The sequence below is a fragment of the Hoplias malabaricus genome, chromosome 14 (genome assembly GCF_029633855.1).
Source record: "Hoplias malabaricus isolate fHopMal1 chromosome 14, fHopMal1.hap1, whole genome shotgun sequence".
Taxonomy (NCBI): domain Eukaryota; kingdom Metazoa; phylum Chordata; class Actinopteri; order Characiformes; family Erythrinidae; genus Hoplias; species Hoplias malabaricus.
The window spans coordinates 34560833-34580860 of NC_089813.1; the positions used below are offsets into that span (position 1 = coordinate 34560833).

At 37.7% G+C, this 20028-nt stretch overlaps 3 protein-coding genes across 7 annotated transcripts; 2 read left to right on the forward strand and 1 right to left on the reverse strand.

The window, feature by feature from the left end:
* The first annotated feature begins 787 nt into the window (after window positions 1-787).
* mier3b (mesoderm induction early response 1, family member 3 b) lies at window positions 788-10953 on the forward strand. Of its 2 annotated transcripts, none has more exons than XM_066643672.1 (13): window positions 788-904; window positions 2049-2073; window positions 2192-2337; window positions 3885-4019; window positions 4823-4946; window positions 5698-5771; window positions 6549-6621; window positions 6790-6926; window positions 7078-7159; window positions 7636-7730; window positions 7821-7948; window positions 8297-8448; window positions 8743-10953. In XM_066643672.1, the coding sequence occupies exons 1-13, from the start codon at window positions 896-898 to the stop codon at window positions 9189-9191; spliced, it is 1629 nt and encodes a 542-aa protein (XP_066499769.1). In that variant the 5' UTR covers window positions 788-895; the 3' UTR covers window positions 9192-10953. The 2 variants fall into 2 exon arrangements, with proteins under 2 accessions (XP_066499769.1, XP_066499770.1); XM_066643673.1 differs by lacking the exon at window positions 788-904 and adding an exon at window positions 936-1506.
* A 935-nt stretch (window positions 10954-11888) lies between these two features.
* kgd4 (alpha-ketoglutarate dehydrogenase subunit 4) lies at window positions 11889-15613 on the reverse strand. Its single transcript, XM_066643679.1, has 5 exons — window positions 15474-15613; window positions 14963-15106; window positions 14487-14550; window positions 12864-13066; window positions 11889-12655 (listed from the first exon to the last, which is right to left on the reverse strand). The coding sequence occupies exons 2-5, from the start codon at window positions 15014-15016 to the stop codon at window positions 12638-12640; spliced, it is 339 nt and encodes a 112-aa protein (XP_066499776.1). The 5' UTR covers window positions 15017-15106; window positions 15474-15613; the 3' UTR covers window positions 11889-12637.
* Window positions 14185-19664, forward strand: cenph (centromere protein H). 4 transcript variants are annotated; one of them, XM_066643677.1, is made up of 10 exons: window positions 14185-14391; window positions 15993-16096; window positions 16749-16804; window positions 17132-17177; window positions 17259-17327; window positions 17422-17478; window positions 17630-17693; window positions 17884-17935; window positions 18168-18325; window positions 19531-19664. In XM_066643677.1, exons 2-10 carry the CDS (start codon window positions 15993-15995, stop codon window positions 19615-19617), a joined length of 693 nt encoding a protein of 230 aa, XP_066499774.1. In that variant the 5' UTR covers window positions 14185-14391; the 3' UTR covers window positions 19618-19664. The 4 variants fall into 4 exon arrangements, with proteins under 4 accessions (XP_066499774.1, XP_066499775.1, XP_066499773.1 ...); XM_066643678.1 differs by lacking the exon at window positions 14185-14391 and adding an exon at window positions 15167-15272; XM_066643676.1 differs by lacking the exon at window positions 14185-14391 and adding an exon at window positions 15629-15785.
* Window positions 19665-20028: the final 364 nt, after the last annotated feature.

Consider the following 20028-nt stretch of genomic DNA (forward strand, 5'->3'; position numbering starts at 1 on the left):
TTCCTAGAAGCGCTGTGTTGTCTTTGCCTTCTTTGGCACCAATGCACAATACATAAACTCACACAAATATTGGAAATGGAGAGTTTCCATCACTGGAAAAATAAAAAATGAAATGACTACTTTTAGATGAAGACTGATATTCTTGAATCTCATGAAAAAACCTTTTCTCCCCCTCAGGAAATATTCACAAACCATTTTGGTAAATAAGCACAACACAAACTATAAGGTGAAAGCATATTCAGTCCTGACCTTTCATGTTTTAATTCTTGTTCACACTGAACTTAAATAAATATTAAATTCATTAAATATTTCCAGAGTTTTAACCTTGTAAAAAAACTTAAATACTTGAGTCCATTCACAGTGGAATGATTCATAACTAAAAGACATTGCTTTCTTCACCCACAGTTTGAGTTTTACCTCAAACTGCTATGACCCTATATTGTTGGACTTGGTGAAGATGAGTAAGAAAGGTCTTGAATTTGTTTCCACGTGAAAATGCTAGAAAAATTAAAACTACTTGTGAGGTAAAATTATTTTTTTAAGTGGATCTAACATTGTACATCAGACAGAACACAATAAGTCACAAAAATGAGTACATTATTGTGCAAAATCATGTTGTTGTTTTTTTTTTCATGTTTTTTTGACAAAGCAGGACATGTGAACTGCAGAATGCTAATGTAAAAAGCTCGTAAGCTGTTTAGTAATTTGTGAACAGATGAAATGTTTCATCTGCGTGTTTAAAGAGAGAATATTAAAGTATTTCTGACTCAGCTTGAGGAGGTTTGCGCTGTTATTGAACTCAGTGCTGAAGCCCTGTCTGGGCCTCCTCCTATTGGCTGACTGAGTCCATCCGGGTACTACACGCTCACTGGCCTATGAGGCTAAAGGTACCAGTATGGCGGAGGTAAGAGGGAAAGCTGGGAAGAAGTGTCATATTTTAAATCAATCTTTTAACGGTTTACGGGCGTCTGTTTTTACTTTTGAGGGACTGAATATTTAAAATAGAGTCTATTCTCCTTATCGGGCTGTTTGTTGTGCAGATATTTCTGAGTGTGTCCCTGTGATATGCGTTTTTCTCGAGTCTATGTATCCGAATCCGAGAGGCCTTTTCGGCAGCTGATCCCGTTAGCTAGTGCTAAAGCTAAGGCTATTTTCTCTATCGCCTCGGTCCCGCTGGAAGAAAAAATACGTCGAAAAAACGCACACACAGAGTGTTACAGTGATCAAATACGCGTCTACAAAACGTATTTAGTCGTTTTAAATCGTGCTTGATACTTGTTATTGTGTTAATGATAGGTTTGTCCTCGGTGTGTAGGTTGAGGCGGTGAATTAGAGCCGTCCTCCGTGCTCGCGGGGTTTGTTTATTTGTTTTTCCCCGAGCTTTGGTCATGGGGAAGCGGGCTACTCCAGCGCTGAGTACCGCTGGCACACACAATCGCACAAAACTCCGAGACTACCCTTCATTTTCTCAGTTTACAGACAAAACGTCTACCTAAAGAGAAGCTTGTATGTTTTGTATTTAAGAGATAATAAATGTCTTTTTCACTTTTCATTAAATAACCGACGTTAAATATAATATTAATTTTCTCTATTTTAATGTGTTATTTGCTTACTCCTTTTATAACACATAATAATCAAGAGACATGCATTCATTTTTTCAATAAATATGGATGGGTCTCTGAAGTTCACTCTTAGAATTTATATTCTCTGCTTCACTTCTGTGGCTTTGAGGTCTGGGCTCCGGGTTTCTAATCAGTTTAGTCAAATAGAAAGAGTGTGTTTTGATTTTCTCTTCCCTAAAATATCACAGTTTTAAGTGCGGTTTTTCTGTTTGGGACTGTTTGTCAACTACTGGGTCTAACTGTTTTTATTAGGAGTCCAATTTTCTGTGGTTCTTTTAATGTTATTTAAACCAAATAGCTTGTTCTTCATGGTTTTTATAGCTGAAAATTGGAAAAATCAAAGATGATCGCAGATGGATTCTAAGAACCATCCATGATTTGTATATTTGAGGTGATGTACTTAATGTGTTCTTATGTTTTCTTAAGGCTTCCCTTGGGAGTTCGAGCCCTGGTATGTTCTTTGTCCTTTTCATTGTTTATATATTGCGAACTGTATTTTAAAAATAGCAGCATTTACAGTTGAGTCACTTTGTTGATGCTGATAGTGTTTTTTTTTTGTGCTTTTACAGTTGGCTCTCTGTCATCAGAAGATCATGACTTTGACCCGACAGCAGAGATGCTGGTTCATGAATATGATGACGAAAGAACACTAGAAGAAGAGGAGTCACTGGAAGGAGAAAAGAACTTCAGCAGTGAGTTAGCAGATCTGGAGAAGGTACGTTTACAAAATATATCTCTGTTTTAGACTTTTACGAGAACACAACAATCATGAATATTTTTTCGCGTCTTTATTGATTTAAAAATTTTCGGCGGCATTGTTATAGGAATTGGTTTGTTCAAAATTTGTCTAGCTGCAGACATGCACTTCCTGCCAAATGCGCACTCTGCCTCTGTGACGTCACGTACACATGCACGCTCTGCTGCAATGACAGAAACTGCATAGCGGAACGGTTCTGTTTGGCTGTTTCTGCTGTACGAGTCATTGGATATCTTAATACGCTACAATCTTTGTAGAGTTCTGGTGGTATACATGACGTCCATATCATTACTGTAGCAATTTCTGGTGGCTATATATGATGACAGCGTCCACTGAATGCTTTATACCGCTGAGCAGTAGTTTGCTGTTTCTGCTAATAAAACAGACCTTATTGTCATGGTAGGGTTAATTTTGTTTTTGTTGTTTTTTTTTCCCTCTTTCTTTGTTTTTTGTCTCTTTTATTCTCTCTTAATAAAGGTACCATAATCACTATTTCATCCCGTTATTATCACTGTAGAATAATGGTATATCACGTGTTTAGTAGACATTTTCACTTTGTAGTGTGTAGCCTGCGCCTTCTCTCTCTGTATGTTTGAATGCTCCCGGTTCAAATGTGTGTGTATCTCTACAAGCTTGAAGCTCTTAGCAATAAAGCAGTTTGTTTAGTTAAACTTGAGTTTTTTTTTTTGAGCTTGTACACTCGACAATCAGTCTCACAGCTAACATCCATTCAGTGTCAGTCTTATAGCCCAACGGTACGTCGTATGTCTTTGCTCAGCAGAGTGGCAGGATTTTCTCGGGTTGTTGTACATTTCTTAATCCCTCTATTATTCTGGAATGACATACGTTTTTATTCTGTATACTTTTCACATCCTTGTATCACATTGTGGTTACATGAGTTTTATTACATTTTGTACAAATATGAAGTTAAACATGACTAAATCTTGGGGAAAATGTTTTCGATTTGTTAAACCTCAGTTCTGAACTTTTAATAACACCATTTTATGTTAAAATAATAATAAAAAAATAATAAGAAATACAGCTAAAACCTAACTAAAATGCAGCTTACATTAAAACAGTGTGCCCAAAACAAAATTCTGAAGTTACAAAACATGTTAGACAAATATTACAAACCTTTGATCATAAAGCTAATTTCACACAAGACGATCAGTGTAGTCTCTCACACACGCCGTGGGTATCAAGCACAAATGTATTCCTCAACAGACAAAACGTAATTCAGTTTCCGTGGCAGAGAGTGCATGTCTGCAGTCAGACCCTTCTCCAAAATTTGTTAGAAAATGATGCAGGGTGGAAATGTAGTTAATCCTTCCACATATAACAACTCAGACATGCATAGTGTTAACTGGTTGCTTTGCAAGTAAAATAGCTATGATTGCATAAACTCTGAAATGTCTGCTTCTCATCATCTCTATTACAGGTTGACATAATTAGTGGGATTTCTCTGTAATATGTAATGGCTAATCAACCCCTATTATGTTTTCAAGGAAGGAAATATGCCGCTGGAGGAACTCTTGGCCATATATCGTTATGAGGCATCAGTCAGTACAGCTGCAGGGTCAAGTTTAGATGGCTCTTCTGGTGAACTGGCTGATGATCTGCCTGATATGACCCTAGATAAGGTAATTTCTTGTTTTTGATTGTTCGTTTGTGCAGAAAAATCTGAAAGCCAGCATGAAAAGAAGTCTCAATTGAGTTGATTTAGATTTGTTTAGATACTTACTCATATACTAACTCATGCATGGTTAGCCTAAAAGTCTCCCCAAGGTGGCATCACTCAGTAACATTCATGAGCATCTCCACCTGGGGTTGACGTGGAGTGCTTTGCACCAAAGTCTCACGTTTTCAGCCTGAAGTGAGACACATCTGATTTGTTTTGCCCTAATGTGCCTCAAATCTGATATTTTCATGGATGTGTGCATATGTCAAATCAGATTTGTGTCACATTCATGCGTGGTCCTAGATCTGATACATATCTTATTCATGAGCATGCAACATGAATGTGTATTATGGCTGTCATCCCCTGCAAGCAGCAGCATATGAGAAAAACCTACCACTCTCAAATTCCCTCACTGGCAGCCATAAATTATACAAAGTAACTGAACAAAATGCACAGGCTGATGAGTCATCTTACAAGTTGTTTTAGTTTGTTACAAATTATTTAAATTATTCTAGTTGTTGGTGAGGGAGAATATCAATTTGTGTATGATTTTCAGAGACAGATTCAGGACAACCAAATCTGATTTGAACAAAATATTGATGTATGAGGCTTTTAATGTGAATGAGGCCAAAGACATTTGTGTCCTTGGTACGGGACGAAAATCAAATGAACAGATGCAATCTGTGGCTGTTTTTATACATGTGAATGTTATTATTATTATTTTTTTTACTTTCCTAATTGATTATTGTATATTCCCTTTTTCAGGAAGAAATAGCCAAAGATTTGCTGTCAGGTGACTATGAAGAAGAGACGCAATCATCAGCTGATGATCTGACCCCTTCTGTTACCTCCCACGAAGCCACTGACTTCTTCCCAAGAACTCTCAGATGTGGGTTTTTTGAAAAGCTGAAGCAGTGTTTTGAAAAATGTGACATATCTTACAGTGCAGATTTACAGAAATATGGTTGACCCAGTGAATATTGACCATGAAAGCCATATGTGTGACCAGAGTGATTATTTATCTTCATTTATGGGGATTTGTTCAATTTTATGTAACTATTTGGTAAAATACAAAACAATACAAGGGTATTAGACTCATTTTAACACACACTGTTGAGTAAAATCTAAATTTTAATATTGCAGTTGCTTGAACGCTTTTAAAATATGTGAATCTTTTAAAATATATGAAAATGATTCCACATGGGTAACAACTGGGTTTTAGTGAATTTGAGAATTATTATTTATATTATGCATTTAAGAGTTCACAAATTTACACTGTATTTAGACAGTGACTGTCAGGCCAAAAACAAACTGCATTCAAATCAATCTGCGTAATTAATCACATTTATTTGCTTATATTAGACCCTAAATAATAGGTTTTTCTGTTTAAAAAAAATAGGGCAATGTAGTGGCGTTCTGTTGTATCTTGAGTCACCTCAGGAGTGTTTGCTCCTGGGGGGGTGGGAATGAAAATTGCTTCATGGTAGCAAATTCTTACATATTTATTGTTTCTGGTCATTGTTAACATGCAGTATATCCGTGATGGATCATCTATTGCATTCTTTGAGTCTGGGCCCATTGCTTATTTTTGCTCCTTATGCCAGTGATCCGTTAATAACCCGGTTTGTGTCTGCTCTCAGCCAACGCTACATATGATGGCGATAAGGAGTCTGAGGGAGAAGAGGAGGGTCTCAGTCCAGAAGACTCAAGGAAGGTCAGTGTAATGTTCTCTCAAAACTGGCATAATATGCCAGTCATAAACATAATAGTACAATTCTTTTAGGTGATGATGAAGAAATTTTCTCAAAATGGTGGGCTTTGTGTCTGATGATAAAATTGTATCTCCTTTTTTTGGTTCAATCTGTCCTCAGTTTGAAAGATGTAGTGTTTAGTTATTGGAAGTTGTGCTTTTACAGATTGTTTTGTATCAAGTGTGGGTGCACTGGTTTGATTCTTTTTCTTTTTTTTTTTTTTGAGTCCTCCATTTCATATGGTGAAATCACAGGCAATGCAGGATTCTTTAATCAGCTGATTTCCCATTCAAAAGGCAACTGGTTTTCTCGTACTTGCCAATATAATTTTAATTGATTTTGGTCCACAGCTAAAATAATTGACAGGATAACCAAAAAAGATACACAGAAGTGTATTTTCTGCATAATTATTAATTATTCCCCATTAGATGATATGATCATTAAGATACGGAAACCCATCTCACGCCGTGTGGGATTCCTCCGGGTGCTCCGGTTTCCTCCCACGGTCCAAAAACAGACGTTGGTAGGTGGATTGGCGACTCAAAATTGTCCATAGGGGTGTGTGTGTGTGTTGGCCTGTGGAGGACTGGCGCCCCCTCCAGGGTGTATTTCTGCCTTGCTCGAAATGATTCCAGCTAGACTCTGGACCCACTGCAACCCTGAACTGGATAAGCGCTTACAGACCGCAAAGGAATGAATGAATGAACCCATCTCACGTGCATTATGTTTTGTTTTTGCAGGAAATTATGGTTGGATCCCAGTATCAAGCAGAAGTTCCAACAGGCCTTAGCTTCTACTCAGACAATGAGAAGGGTGAGTTAAACTGTGAATTTTACATGGGAAGGTTTGTTTTAGCGGCTTTGTTACTGAGACTGAAATTTTCACATAGTATAATTCATTATATTGCAGTTTTTAACTCATTTGTTGTTTAGTGTTGGTGACGTCTTATTTGAGGTGTCTGCTTATGTTGTGATTTTACAGTGTGCGAGGAGCAGGATCAATTGCTCTGGAGCCCTGGTACTTTGTCAGAGAGAAAAGTGGAAGTCTACCTCAGAGAGGCCCTGTCTGCAGATAGTGGAACAGAAAATTGTGGGGGACACATACGAGACAATGAACAGGTTTGCAACACCTACTTTAACTCTTCAGACTGAATCCTTCTCATAGGAACCATTATGCTTTATGGCACAAAAGCACCTCATTGAACCATATTGAAAAAAACAGTTTAAGTTATATTGTTCATTGACTAATGTAATTTTTCTCCAATTCTAGGCTTTATATGAGCTCTTAAAATGTAACTACAACACAAGTGAAGCCCTGACACACTACTGCAGTAATCTTAAATCATCAAAAGGTAGGTTTCTCAGTAGAGTCATTTAGTACATTGTTTTTCAACCCAGGCTTAAAGGATCACTGGACTGTGTTTATTTTTGCTGTGTCTTGCTCTTGTATCAGCTCCATCTGTAATTCATCAGTCTTTATTGTTCTTGTGTATTGGGAGTTGGACTAAACCAAGACCAGGTCAATGAGAAATGGGTTGGTAAACAGAATTAAATTAAAACTTTTATTTATTTACTTATTTTTGTTGATCAAAAGAGGATGGGTTCCCATTTCTGAGTCTTGGTTACTCTTAAGCTTTCTTCCTCTTTCTCTGAAGGAGTTTTTCCTTGTCACATTTACCCATGACTTGTTCAAAGAGGTTTGGACCCAGACCTCTTTAAAGCTGCTTTATGATGACATTCATCCTTAAAAGGACTATGTACATAATATTGAATTTTTGGAGACATTAAGAAAATGAATTTACTTAATTGACTTTGCTGTTTACTGTAGAAGAATCACCGCCATGGTCTGAAGAAGAGTGTAGAAATTTTGAACATGCGCTCCAGATTTATGAAAAGAATTTCCATCTGATTCAGAAAAACAAGGTTGGTGCCTCAGTTTGGTTTAAAATAAAAACTCTTTTATTTTCAGGCTTCATTTATTAATTTATTCAAAAATGCGTTCTGCATTTTTAGGTTCCAACAAGGACAGTTGCAGAATGTGTCGCCTTTTACTACATGTGGAAGAAGTCTGAACGTTTTGACTACTTTGTTCAGCAGAATCGTTTTGGAAAAAAGAAATACAGTATTTACCCTGGGGTTACGTAAGTGGACCTAATTGGTTCTTGTTAAAAAATTAAATATATATGATGTATTTTTATATGAATTAAATTCCTGTTGTAACATTAATTAAAGGCAAAGAAATATAGTTTTTCTGTAATAGGAAAAAAAGTGTTGCATAAACCTTACTTATGGTTCTAATGGTAGATCAATATATGCAGGGTAAAATCCTTATTGAGGCTACATATGTGTCCAAGAGGATACACTACTTCACTGTGGCTTCCTGGGCAGAGATTAACTCTAGTCCTGAAATACATAGCGTGTACCATGGAGAACCTTCATTCAAAATGAAGCTGAAGTGCAGCTGTGTAACAGTTTGTTCTCTTTATCAGAGACCTAATGGATCGCCTGGTTGACGAGGCAGAAGGTCTGGCAGTGGACAGCTCTTCGTCTGTAAGTTCAGGTGGAGCAGGAGGGAGGATGGAGGTGTCTGCGGAACAGCAGCTCGGTCTTCTTAACACTATCACGGCCAGTGACCTTACGGGTAAGTGCACTGATCTCAGGCAAAATCTTGCATTCCAACAGAGCTTCCTAGTCTTGGTTATGCATAGCAGTATTCTGAATGCAAGTACTCGTCAGTGTTTTGTTGGCAAGCCATAAATGTGCAGCTATAAATGGCATAAATGTGTTGTACGTAGAGCATCTGTACTTATTTGTAATTGAGAAATTCTTAAAACAAAAATGCAGTGCATGTCATAGTGGGTATATATTATCAGTTCGATTGATAGATGTTTGCATTTTCTAATGCTTAGTATTTTTCTCATTTTCTTGTCTCCAGCTCTGAGTAACAGTGTAGCATCTGTATGCAATCCAGCTGATATGAGCTGTTTGGACTCTTCCTACTTCCCTCCTCTGGAGAGTTTACATCGGGGTGCGCTTGGTCATGATGAAGCACTGGGCTACCCCACAGCTGGTGATTCTGCCTGCCTCAGTGTGCTAGACTCAGCCTTCTACCGCTCAGACCTGGGCCAGCTGGGAGTATGCAGCAGCAAAGACTGTGAGCGCCCCTCCAAACGCCTAAAGATCGGCCTATCCGAGTCCCTCATCAACGATGTAGCCGTCACCAACCTGGGCATGGAGTTTGAGGGCAGACGAGCACACCGTATAACAGGAGCCAAAATGGCTGTGTCGGTCACGGACTTTGCCAGCATAGCCAGTGGGGAAGCGAACGGTTTTATAAGCCCCCACTCACGCCATCACCAACACACTGCACTGCAGTCTGACTGACCCCAGCACCACAGATCCCTCCCCCTGTACAGATATTCCCCACTGACTGAACCTTAGTTTGTTTTCTAATTATGTAAAAATATACTTTTTTTTTTTTTTTTTTTTTTTTTTTTTCTTTTGGTAATATGACATCAGTGATGTCTTTATTGTACAGCGCTAAGAAATCTTGATTTCTCAAGAGTTTAAATAGCCATTTATTTTTCTGGTTCTTTAGATATTTAATATCCATATCAGATCAATATACAGTTAAACATAAATGCTGGAGTAGAGAGCTGTGGTATTTTCTCTCTTACCGTATTTATCCCTATAACAGCACCCCTCAGATTTGCTGACCCATGAAAACAATTGTTGCCAGAAACTGCATTGACTTCCTTTTAATTATTTGTATCTTTTACTGTTTGTAAGTTGATTTTCTAAATTGGTACTATTTTCAGTGTTTACACAAACCGAGAGACACCGGGCCTTGGTAAATGTAGCATTTTGTATGTCAGGAACATTTTTGTCTTCAAAATGGGGATTTTCTTGAAGTAAAGCAGCTTCTATTACAATGAAGAGCACTTCTAAGACGTAGAAAGTTTTGGCTTCCATGTTTCTTGCTTTTGCTCTGCTTTTTGAATGCATGCAATTGTGTACTGTCTGCATTTTTTGGGAACCCTGAAACGGATATTGGTGTTTTATACAAACAAAGTGCATATTTGTCTAATTTGTAGGTAGGTGTGATTGTTCTAGTTGGGCAGGATTTAAGTGGTATATAAGCTTTAAAAACCGCATCATCCGATGTAAAACTCATAGCTGATCAAGTCAGGGTTTCTGTGTAACTCTTCAACTTATTCCTGAGGCTTAGAAAAGAGGCCACAGTGGACCTCACAGTGGTATTGTTCAGGGTGCCTGGAGTTTAAATGAAGGCAGCTGACACCATTTTTTTACACCACTACTAAGAAACTAGGTTGAATGAGCAGCTCCACTCCTGCTGTTGTTTCATGGTTTGACAGCTTTTGGAAATCACAGGCATGACAAGAAGGAAATATTTTGGTTTGTAGTTGCCTCAAAAAAGGCCTGTTTACCTCCTGAAAGGAATTACAGTTTTATAAAAGAAATTTGATCTACAGAGACTCCTGAGTTAAACAGTATTATTTAATTTGTAAATATGTTCAAAGTCAGGAGGATGCTGAGCTTGGTTCCAGGAGGTTTAACATCCAGCTAAAATACAAAGCCACTGTTTACCGTCTAACACCGTTCTGTTACAACTACTAGCATATAGCGTTCATGTGATCTTAGTTATTTGATGTTTTGCTAATTTTGACTAGTGTTACTTTAGCTATGCAGAATCAGTAGCTGCACCAGGGGTACCGAAGATATTTGAATGTTACCTGATTTGACCTCTAATTGTTAAGCTCGCTATGTTGCTTAAATAGATTACACCTGATGACTTTTGTATACTGGATGCATAAAACAGATGGGATTCATGTTGCTTATGTTAGAGCATGTAAGCTGATGTTAAACTTGCATGCTCAAAACTGCCTCTAAACTGCAGTCATTCCTGTCCTGTGCACCCAGAATACAACATACTGTTGAGTACTTTAGAATACTTTATTCCCTAAACGTATTTGGGGACTAGGCGATGCAAAAATGTTCATTCTTGTTTATCATGGCAATAATGTGTAGATATGTACAGATTGATTGATTTAAATTCATATTTCTTATATTACTTAAAAGAATATACTTTTTTTTTTTTTGCTTTAATTTTTTCTTCATGAATTTGCAGTAAGAGACATCTAAGCCATGCATGCCAGATGTGGCTGTTTGCAAATTACCACTAAGATCTATTTGTTTCTTTGGGTGGGATGGGGTGGGAGATGTATAGAGACATTTGTGTGGCACATGCTTTTTTTTTTTAAGTGACATTTATTTTGGGTAGCCCCACTACATGAGCAAGACAATTCACCTCAGTTCATACGTGGAAATGCGTTTCTTTCTGTAGATACCTGATTATACATACATCCCATACATGTGTTTGTAAAGGCTGCTACTGATAATGTGAATATCTCATAAGTATGGGCTCCATAGAGCCGACGGTCCAACTGAATGCACTGCTGCTCTGTTCATCCAGAACTATTACTAGATAGAGGTAGTCTTGTGGATGGAGAGGAGAAATGTACATCCCTAAAAAGTCACTGACATTTCCAGTTGAATAGTTGTAGTGTTGGGTTAGTTTAGTGACTGAAAGATCTTGGTGTCTGACCTGTGCTTAAGAAAATGTACAAACTTCCAGTTGGTGGAGCACTACAGGGAGAATTTAAGAGCCTGGGCCCTAAGCAGAGAGGCTAGACGGGGTAAAGCTTTAAAGTGTTAAAGTAACAGGGAATCACTGACAGGGTTGGCTTACATTACTTTGCTCAATCACTGAGTATGAAAGTGGCAATGAGGTGCTACTGGGTGCTCATCACTGTTTGGTTTTCTGATTTTCATCGCTCAAGTTCAGAAAGCATTTACCGTCTGCACACAACAATATCCTTCAGAAATGCAACAGGAATCAGTTTTATCAACCTATAGAAATACATAATCCCCCCTTTTAAAGTCGTTTGGAAAATGTTCTCAGCGGTTTTGGGTGTGTGTATTTATTTAATATAGAAGCTGAAAATTATAGACTTGCCGTATCAGATTCATTCATTGGGGGGGTGGGGAGTACATAAGGGAAAATACATTTGTGAATAAGACCAACATGTACTATAAATGTTTATCCAGAAATATAGACAATCATAACATTTAATAACTGAATTATTCAGACATATTGTTTATAACATGTAAATACAATTGTACTGCTTTTGTTTGGGTTTGTTAGGCATTATTTTGTATTTTGTTGTACTTTATTACTTGATGTTAAAGATCCAGAAATAAAGCTCTGGAGACAGTTGTGAGATAGTATGATGCCTCGCTGTATTTGTTCTTTCCGTTTGCACAGATATTCAAGTGCTGATGAATTGAAATGAAAACACAAGTGAAAATAATTACATGTTTAATAATCCGGATAATTAGTGTACTGCAGAATCTGTCTACGTGCTGCAGGATGAACACAGTGGACTAAAAAGAAATGGTCCCAATCCTTCGTTGCGCAGCAGTGTGGACAGTGCAGGTCAGCTCAGAGTGGTGGTGTAATGAAATAACTATAATACTGACTTTACCCAGATATTAACCACTGCAAAAACGCTCAAACTGCTTTCTGTTGTCAAAAGACTGCCGTAAATTTAAAGCGGCACGAGAACCGAGCAGGCCGACCCCAGGAACACATTTTACACTTGTGTCCAAAAATAATCTATATGTACATTTAAACAATAATTTACTATCTGTAAAGTGAAATCTGGTGCATCCTCTAGCTGAGAAACATCAGGCAACAACAGAAACCATTATCACAGCTAATGGTTTTGGTGAGATGCACCGAACCTCCGTTACTCTGGTCCACCACGCTGCAAAGAGAAACAAGAATAATTATTGATTTAGATCTTTCATCGTTGCCTACTATCAGGTGCCTTTTACTCCTAAAACTATTACTAGTGTGTTAGGATCTAAACTCTATTATATCATCAGTTTTACTCTCAGAAAACAAAGACTAAAACATTCATACTGTGCATTAGCCTTAAAGTAGTCTGCTAAGGCACTGTGTTCAGCTCTAACCTGAATATAGTCCATTTCATCCAGTGTGAGTGTCCGTCTGCGATATCTCTGTGGGAGATCTTTAACTATAGCCATGCTGTCTGGTGTTCCCGGGAGGCGACTGACCGCTGCAGCAGGTCTTGGGGCAGGTGTGGCCGGTTGAGCTAAGGCAGGAGGAGATGAGTGTGCGGAGTTGACTGCAAGCAGTTTTAGTGCTTCTTGTACTGAAAAGGAGAATAACAATGCAAGTGAACTGTTCACTCTGTAATTACCAGGGGCCTCATTTAAAAAAACTCTAAAAAGACTGCACGGTAGAAGTTATTGCTTCAGAGGTCGAGGTGAGGGGAAAATGTGTTGTTTGGTGGCCTCAGTCGTGGCATTACAAATAAATGCAAGATAGTTGAGTGACATGTGGCTGCAGCAGTAAACAGTGTTTGCAGAGGTCATAAAAATGTTTTCATGATCTCTGAAAACATGGTGGAGCTTTATTTGTCAGTTAGCTAGGTTTTAGTCAATGCCAAAACAGACATTATGACAGACAGTGAATCAGCATCTTGCCTATTTACAGACCTGTGTGCAATTTACAGCTCTTTAGGCTTGTAATTATATGCAACTATTACCAGCCCATAACGAATTACTCTAGTTGTTATAGTTTAATTTCTTATAATACTAATACTAATAATAATAATAATAAACTTGTCATTTTTCAAAACAGAGTTTAAAAAAGCACTTTGCAAATGAATATTAGTGAAATAAAAAAAATTAATTAAAATGAAAATCTGAATAAAATAGAGTGAAATAAAACGAGAAAAACAATATTACAAATAAAGTAGAACAAGAAACAGCAAGCAATGTAACTTTTTTTTAAATATTCTGCTCTTTTAAACTATTTTAAATACGTGGGTGTTAGTCGTCCTTAATTCTTTAATCTTTTTGCATTACAGACGGATACATGTGAGGATGGTTTAAACATTTACTTGCAATTCTCTATATCACCACATGATGTCACCAATTTGCGTTCTCCACAAAGTTTCATGGGTACGCATGGGTCAAACCTTGATTAAACATACTATATATATATATATATATATATATATATATATATATATATATATATATATATATATTGATTGACGTGCAGACTGACCAATTAAATGTTTACAGAGAAGGTTATTGACCAATAACGGTAGCTCTACAGTCAGACCGTCCAATCAGAAGATTTTAGGCTACTTCACCACGTCACCTTCTCACTCAAGCGAACCAATCGGAGTAGGGGAGGGCGGGACTAGTTTGTGAACGGAACGCTTCTCCAAGTTCTATGTAAACTCTAGAAAAACAAAATCCCGGACGTTTGTGAAATTCCGCCCGGACATTTTTTAAATATAAAAAATAGGAAATGTCCGGGCAAAAGAGGACGTCTGGTCACTCTATCTAATGGGTGCTATACCCCTTTGATCAACTAACTTTCTGTAGTGAGTGTTTGGAAAGACCAGCAGCATTAGTGATAAAGGAGGCACTTTTAGATGTACATTGGAACTAAATTCTGCAGGTAAGTAGTTCTCCAATAGAAGGGATTGTGACCAAAGCTTTATTCTAACGTGATTTAATTCAGGAAACATATCCAAGTAACGTTTAAAAGCTCACCATTTGGCCTCGGTATACCCTGGCGATTTGGGAATTTGATTAAAGGTGCATGAGGGCGCACAACCTGTGAAAATATAATGACATTACATAAGAGTTCAGACTTCATTTCTTAAGTCACATTATAGTTACTTTGACTGTCTTTCCAGGCTTTTTCTAACCAAATAGCTTACTTATATTTATGGCAGATTGTGTTGAGGGGAAAAAACATACCAGTTTAAAGAGCTCTAGTGCTATATAGTGCAAACCTGTTGCTAACGTTTGGAAAAAAAAATAACCAAAACAACAGCAGAGGGTGGAAAATGCTTGGTGAACTGCTAACACTGACAAGGGCATTGGGTAAGAGAAAGCAAAGGCTTCAAAAAGCACGTATAAATTTATCTTTGCAGTATTCGTGGAAAAAGCCCTTGCTGTCTTATGTTCCAGAGTCATTAAGAGAAGAAAACATTCACTGGATTTTTAAGAAAGTATTTATTTACCTGTACGACCCGACTGGCGGCAGCCATTTTGCCTGAACTGACTCTGCTTCCCATGCTGAACTCCTCTTAAAGTGTCCGGGTTACAAACCTAATTTATACCCTTCTGCTCCTCAGGATGGCGCTGTTTCCATTTTCTACATTTATCTGGAGCCGAAATGAGGGTATTTAAGGATAGCATGTATAAAGGTATCAGATCAGCTATCAGTGTAAAAATGTTTAGTAACAATAACTGCTCTGAGAAACTAGTATCAAACATTCGGAGCTGCCAACGTGAAAACATCAGGAACTGGATATGGAAACGAACTAAACGGTCAGTTGTGAAGGTCTACCACGAACTAGCGACTTTACCTACATTTGTTCCACAGTAGTTAAAAAAATCAGCCAGTCGTCTGTGCTACAAAACCATATAAACACAACATTAGCACCCTGTCACTGTGAAATGACAGCAGCCTATTTCAAAGTAAACAGAGACTACACATCATTCAGACCTAAATAAAAGCCCCATCCTTACCACAAACACAGGAATCTAGCTACGGAGCATGAAGGTAAATCCCCACAGACACAGGTTTCTGGTATAAAGAACAAACCGTTGATTTTGTAGCGCTATGTTCGTGGCTTGACACAAAATGGCGCGCTCCAATCCGCACGTCTCCGCACTAAGTAGGGAATGAAGCTAGTGTTAGTGTTGATGTGTGGGAATTGGAACAGAGCCCTCTTTGCGCGTCACGTGACGAGAACTTCCTCTTGGCGGCAGATTCAGTTGCTTTACGGTTTGATAAAATATAAAAGAAAACCTGATAAATAAACACGAGGAAAGAATAAAGTAAGTTTTCAAGTGTGTTTATCAACTATTTTATCTGTGTATGCGTAGCACAATAATATGGTGAATAAAAGCAAAAAGGCTTTAAGGCTAGCTAACGACAGCCAACCGCAGGTCTGTTCAGAAAAATGGAGCTTTTAGACTCGGTACCAGACAGTAGTCGATTATCTAGAAGTATTTAAAGCATTAACAAAGTCCTGTTTTTCACAGATGGATTCCCCAAACCTGGAGGGCTCTCCCTCCAGTTATGTTTCAGTGAACGAACACCCACCAGCTTCTGTTTCTGAGAGTGTATCGCCCATAAAGTTATTAAGGTAATATGAAAACATTTGTACCTATGTTTTGTTTTGGGATTATTTCCCGGATAGATGACGTAACACTTGTCGTGAACGTTGTCATCTGTTTTGTCTTTTCTTTAAGTTCCCTTTCTGAGTTTGTCCAGTTTTAGATATGTAGCAAGAACAGGTGTAATTAACTTTAAATGACAGTTTCTAAAACACTGGCCACTGTAGTAAACGGGTTTATTTTGTTGGTGGTTCATCTTGTAGAGGTAAAGTCAGTCTGTGTTGAGGACCTCTGGGTTTCATCCTCAGTTGTCCACGGGAAGCTTTATCATTTTGATTGGTGGACTCTTCTCAGTCCTGCACTGACACCATCTGCTCTGCTGTGGTCCTGTAGAGGCCCTGACCACTCCAAAAACTGTACAATTAATACACAAGCAAGGAGGTTTTATTGTAATGGTTGATGGTTTTCCATGAATAAATAAATTCACAGCTTGCTTTATACGTGATTTATACAAACTTTGAACATGTTGTATTTAAACAGTGAGGAAATGTTCATTTTTAATGGTTTAAGCCCTAGATTTCTGTTCTAGCCCCCACCCCAGTTTTCTACATTTCAAGAGTTGAACAGAGCAGGTTTTGATGTGACTAATGTGTTAATTATCTTTTATTTCTCTTTCCTTAGGATGAAAGAAATAATGACCAATCAGTGTTTTGATATGAATATTAAGATTAACATGGGTAAGTCAGAAATGATCACGGATGCTTGAAAGCAAGTTTAATTGTGTTTGTGGGCTCAGGATACAATATGTCAGTTTGTTTACTGATTTGCCAACAGCCAATACATAAATCCATTTAGAAGAGTGTAAACTGCAGATCTGAAAGATGGTGTGGAAAGATGATCTGATTTTTCAGAGAACTGAACTGTCTATTCAAATCCACTCTATATATATCATAAGTGTAATCCATATATTTAAAAAAATAATAAGTTCAGCATTTTTTTTTACCTAAATTTACGGCACGTCCTCTGGCAGAAATCTGTTGTTCATTTTTGTCTTTCAACTGCAGGAAAACTTAAAAGATCATGTGACACCTTTGACACCGAAGCTGATCTGTAAGTTGTTTGAAATTTTTATTAGTTGGGATTTATTTTTTTGTTTTTTATATTGATTACCTCCACTTTGAAATCCATTAGGTCCAAATATGAAAATGCAGTAGAACAGGCCAGAGTTTCACATTTCAACAAAACGCTAGCACTGAGCAGGTAAGTCTCTGGTTCTCATGTAACTTATGTTCTGTGGCTGTGGCATTATATGTGGCAGTATGTTTTAATATGGTGTTGTCATGATGTGTATCAGAATGCAGGTGTGGAACGCAGTCGTTGAGAAACTGGTCCAGGATGATTCAGAGGACATGTAGGTGAATTAACATCTTCAGCTGTACTGCAGAGAGAGCAAAAAATGCACACATTTCTGGAAAATATTTAAATGCAATACCATTTATATAATAGCTTAAACTGCTATGTTAAGTACAAGAATTAAGACATGTCAAATTCTGTCACTGAAGGTCACTGAGGACAATGGTTGATGAAAATGCTGATCTCTGTGAAAAGACGTTAAAACTTGTGAAGGTGGGTATTTAATGGTGTATAGCACAGGATGATATCAACACTGACTTCTGTTAGTTACTTTAATACGTTATTATGCCTACAATACTTGGTCTTTATTTACTATAGTTATGTTAAAGTAGTATTTATTTCCTTAAGAGTCCACTTAATATTAATATCTTGTTTTATTACATGTTTTGCAATTTTTATTCAGGAAACACGTGAACTTCAGGACCAAATTACAGACATACAAAAACAGAGACTTGGTATTCACTTCTAATATTTTTCTGATTTTCACTCAGCCACTGTACTGTAAATGTTTCTTTAACGGCTAATATTTTATTGGATAGATAGATGTAAGAGGTGTTCTACCACAACATCTGTAGTAATACTATTTCAGAAAGTGAATAGAAACTAGAATAGAATTTTGAAAATGTATTATCTGTCTAGGAAACCTTGAGAATTCTGAAGACATTTAAATGTATTCTGTACTCCCAGAGATTAAAGGGCATATCAAGAAGAAGATGCAGGAGATTAATGAGATAAAACAGATGGAAAATAATCAAGATCAGGCGCAGAAACAGGTAGTGGAGCGAGCTGAGGCAATCCTGCAGAAGTACCAGAAGATCGCCACCATCTCCCAAAATGTCCTCCGGGTATGTACGAATCAGTCCTGATTACTTGCTGTACAGCATGAAGGCTTGCTGATATCTATGCTATTTACTGACATTAGTTTTTTAGTACCCATCATAAGACATTTGTAACAATGAAGTTGAAGGTTTAAAGCCCTTTGGAAACTTATTTTTGAAATGTTGAAAATTTATTTTTTGTATAATGCTAAATTTATGGGCAGCACGGTGGCGCAGCAGGTAGTGTGTCGCAGTCACACAGCTCCAGGGACCTGGAGGTTGTGGGTTCGATTCCCGCTCCAGGTGACTGTCTGTGAGGAGTTGGTGTGTTCTCCCTGTGTCTGTGTGGGTTTCCTCCGGGTGCTCCGGTTTCCTCCCACAGTCCAAAAACACACGTTGGTAGGTGGATTGGTGACTCAAAAGTGTCCGTAGGTGTGAATGTGTGAGTGTGTGTTGCCCTGTGAAGGACTGGCGCCCCTTCCAGGGTGTATTCCTGCCTTGCGCACAATGATCCCAGGTAGGCTCTGGACCCACCGTGACCCTGAATTGGATAAGCGCTTACAGATAATGGATGGATGGATAATGCTAAACTTGGGTTTTATGTCACAAGGCTACCATAGCCAAGCCTGTGACACAATATGTCCATAGGTTCATATGTGAACAGCTGTATGCCGCCAGTTCTACCTGCATGTACCATCTTGTGTAAAATGAAAACAGTTCAGAGTACAACCCAGGAACACAAAAAACAAAAAAACCTGTGATCGCTGTCCCAAGGGTGTGTCGCCATGGTAATGTAAACAGCATTCTGTTCTCCAGTGATAGAGCTGTCAGTCTCACACGGTAGTATACTGGACCCTGCACACACTGTTCTCAAAAAGCTCTGAGGAGCATATTTTGGGCATTTTTGAGGAGATTATTTCTGTTTTGTGTGTTTTTATATAAACTTTGCTGAACGTTCATATAAAACCCCAAATTTAGAATTAGAAATAAATACAAATTTTCAAAATTAGTTCCCAACTGCTTTAAAAGGGGTTTTATGATCAGTTACTTTGTATTCAGAGCATTAGCCCAGGCCTTCTTAAAGCCATCAGCTCTTCTGAGTTTAGAAAATATAGCAAAGAATTTTAGAAGTATCAACTTATAAAGCTCTCCTTCCTTGTAATTTATGTACAACTGCATTGCAAGTTATTACTTTTCATATTAAATATATATTTTTTGGCCTTGTATTTCAGGGGATCATTCTTGCCAGCAGGGTGCACTGGAGTGATGATCCTAAACTGAGAGAAATTGCAATGGGACTGGAAAGCATTCCAAAGTAAAAAGGATCAATTTCAAATAAGCAGTAGCACATGATATAATGGGTTTTTTAATATAGACATTGTACATATTGCGTTGTGTAATACAGCTAAAGTATTAGTCACATTGCAGGTATGTTTCCAGTGATGCCATTTTCTACCGAGTCTAGGTATAGTAAATATAGATTATGTGAATGTATAAGACTTTGTGTTGGAAACACAGTTGACTATCACTTATTGTATTCTGTATACTTAAACGTTAGACACGCTTTTGTATTCTTCCTGTTGAGGCTGGCTGCCACTTTTATAATCTGAATTTTAATTTAAATATATGTTAATCATTCTTGCCTGTAGATCTTACCCTTTTGTGCAATATACAAAATAGATTCAGATCGGAGTTTCAATCTTTTCAGAATCACTAACAACAAAACATTT

Excerpts from the sequence above, each read along its gene's own strand:
- kgd4 (XM_066643679.1), bottom strand. The coding sequence starts at position 15,016 with ATGGGAAGCAGAGTCAGTTCAGGCAAAATGGCTGCCGCCAGTCGGGTC. Across the intron at positions 14,551-14,962 it reads CCGCCAGTCGGGTCGTACAG|GTTGTGCGCCCTCATGCACC; the intron begins GTAAATAAATAC and ends ATATTTTCACAG. Across the intron at positions 13,067-14,486 it reads GGGTATACCGAGGCCAAATG|TACAAGAAGCACTAAAACTG; the intron begins GTGAGCTTTTAA and ends TCTCCTTTTCAG.
- cenph (XM_066643675.1), top strand. The coding sequence starts at position 15,843 with ATGGTGAATAAAAGCAAAAAGGCTTTAAGGCTAGCTAACGACAGCCAA. Across the intron at positions 16,805-17,131 it reads GAATATTAAGATTAACATGG|GAAAACTTAAAAGATCATGT; the intron begins GTAAGTCAGAAA and ends TTTCAACTGCAG. Across the intron at positions 17,479-17,629 it reads CAGGATGATTCAGAGGACAT|GTCACTGAGGACAATGGTTG; the intron begins GTAGGTGAATTA and ends CTGTCACTGAAG.
- mier3b (XM_066643672.1), top strand. Across the intron at positions 4,020-4,822 it reads CTGATATGACCCTAGATAAG|GAAGAAATAGCCAAAGATTT; the intron begins GTAATTTCTTGT and ends TCCCTTTTTCAG. Across the intron at positions 4,947-5,697 it reads CTTCCCAAGAACTCTCAGAT|CCAACGCTACATATGATGGC; the intron begins GTGGGTTTTTTG and ends GTCTGCTCTCAG.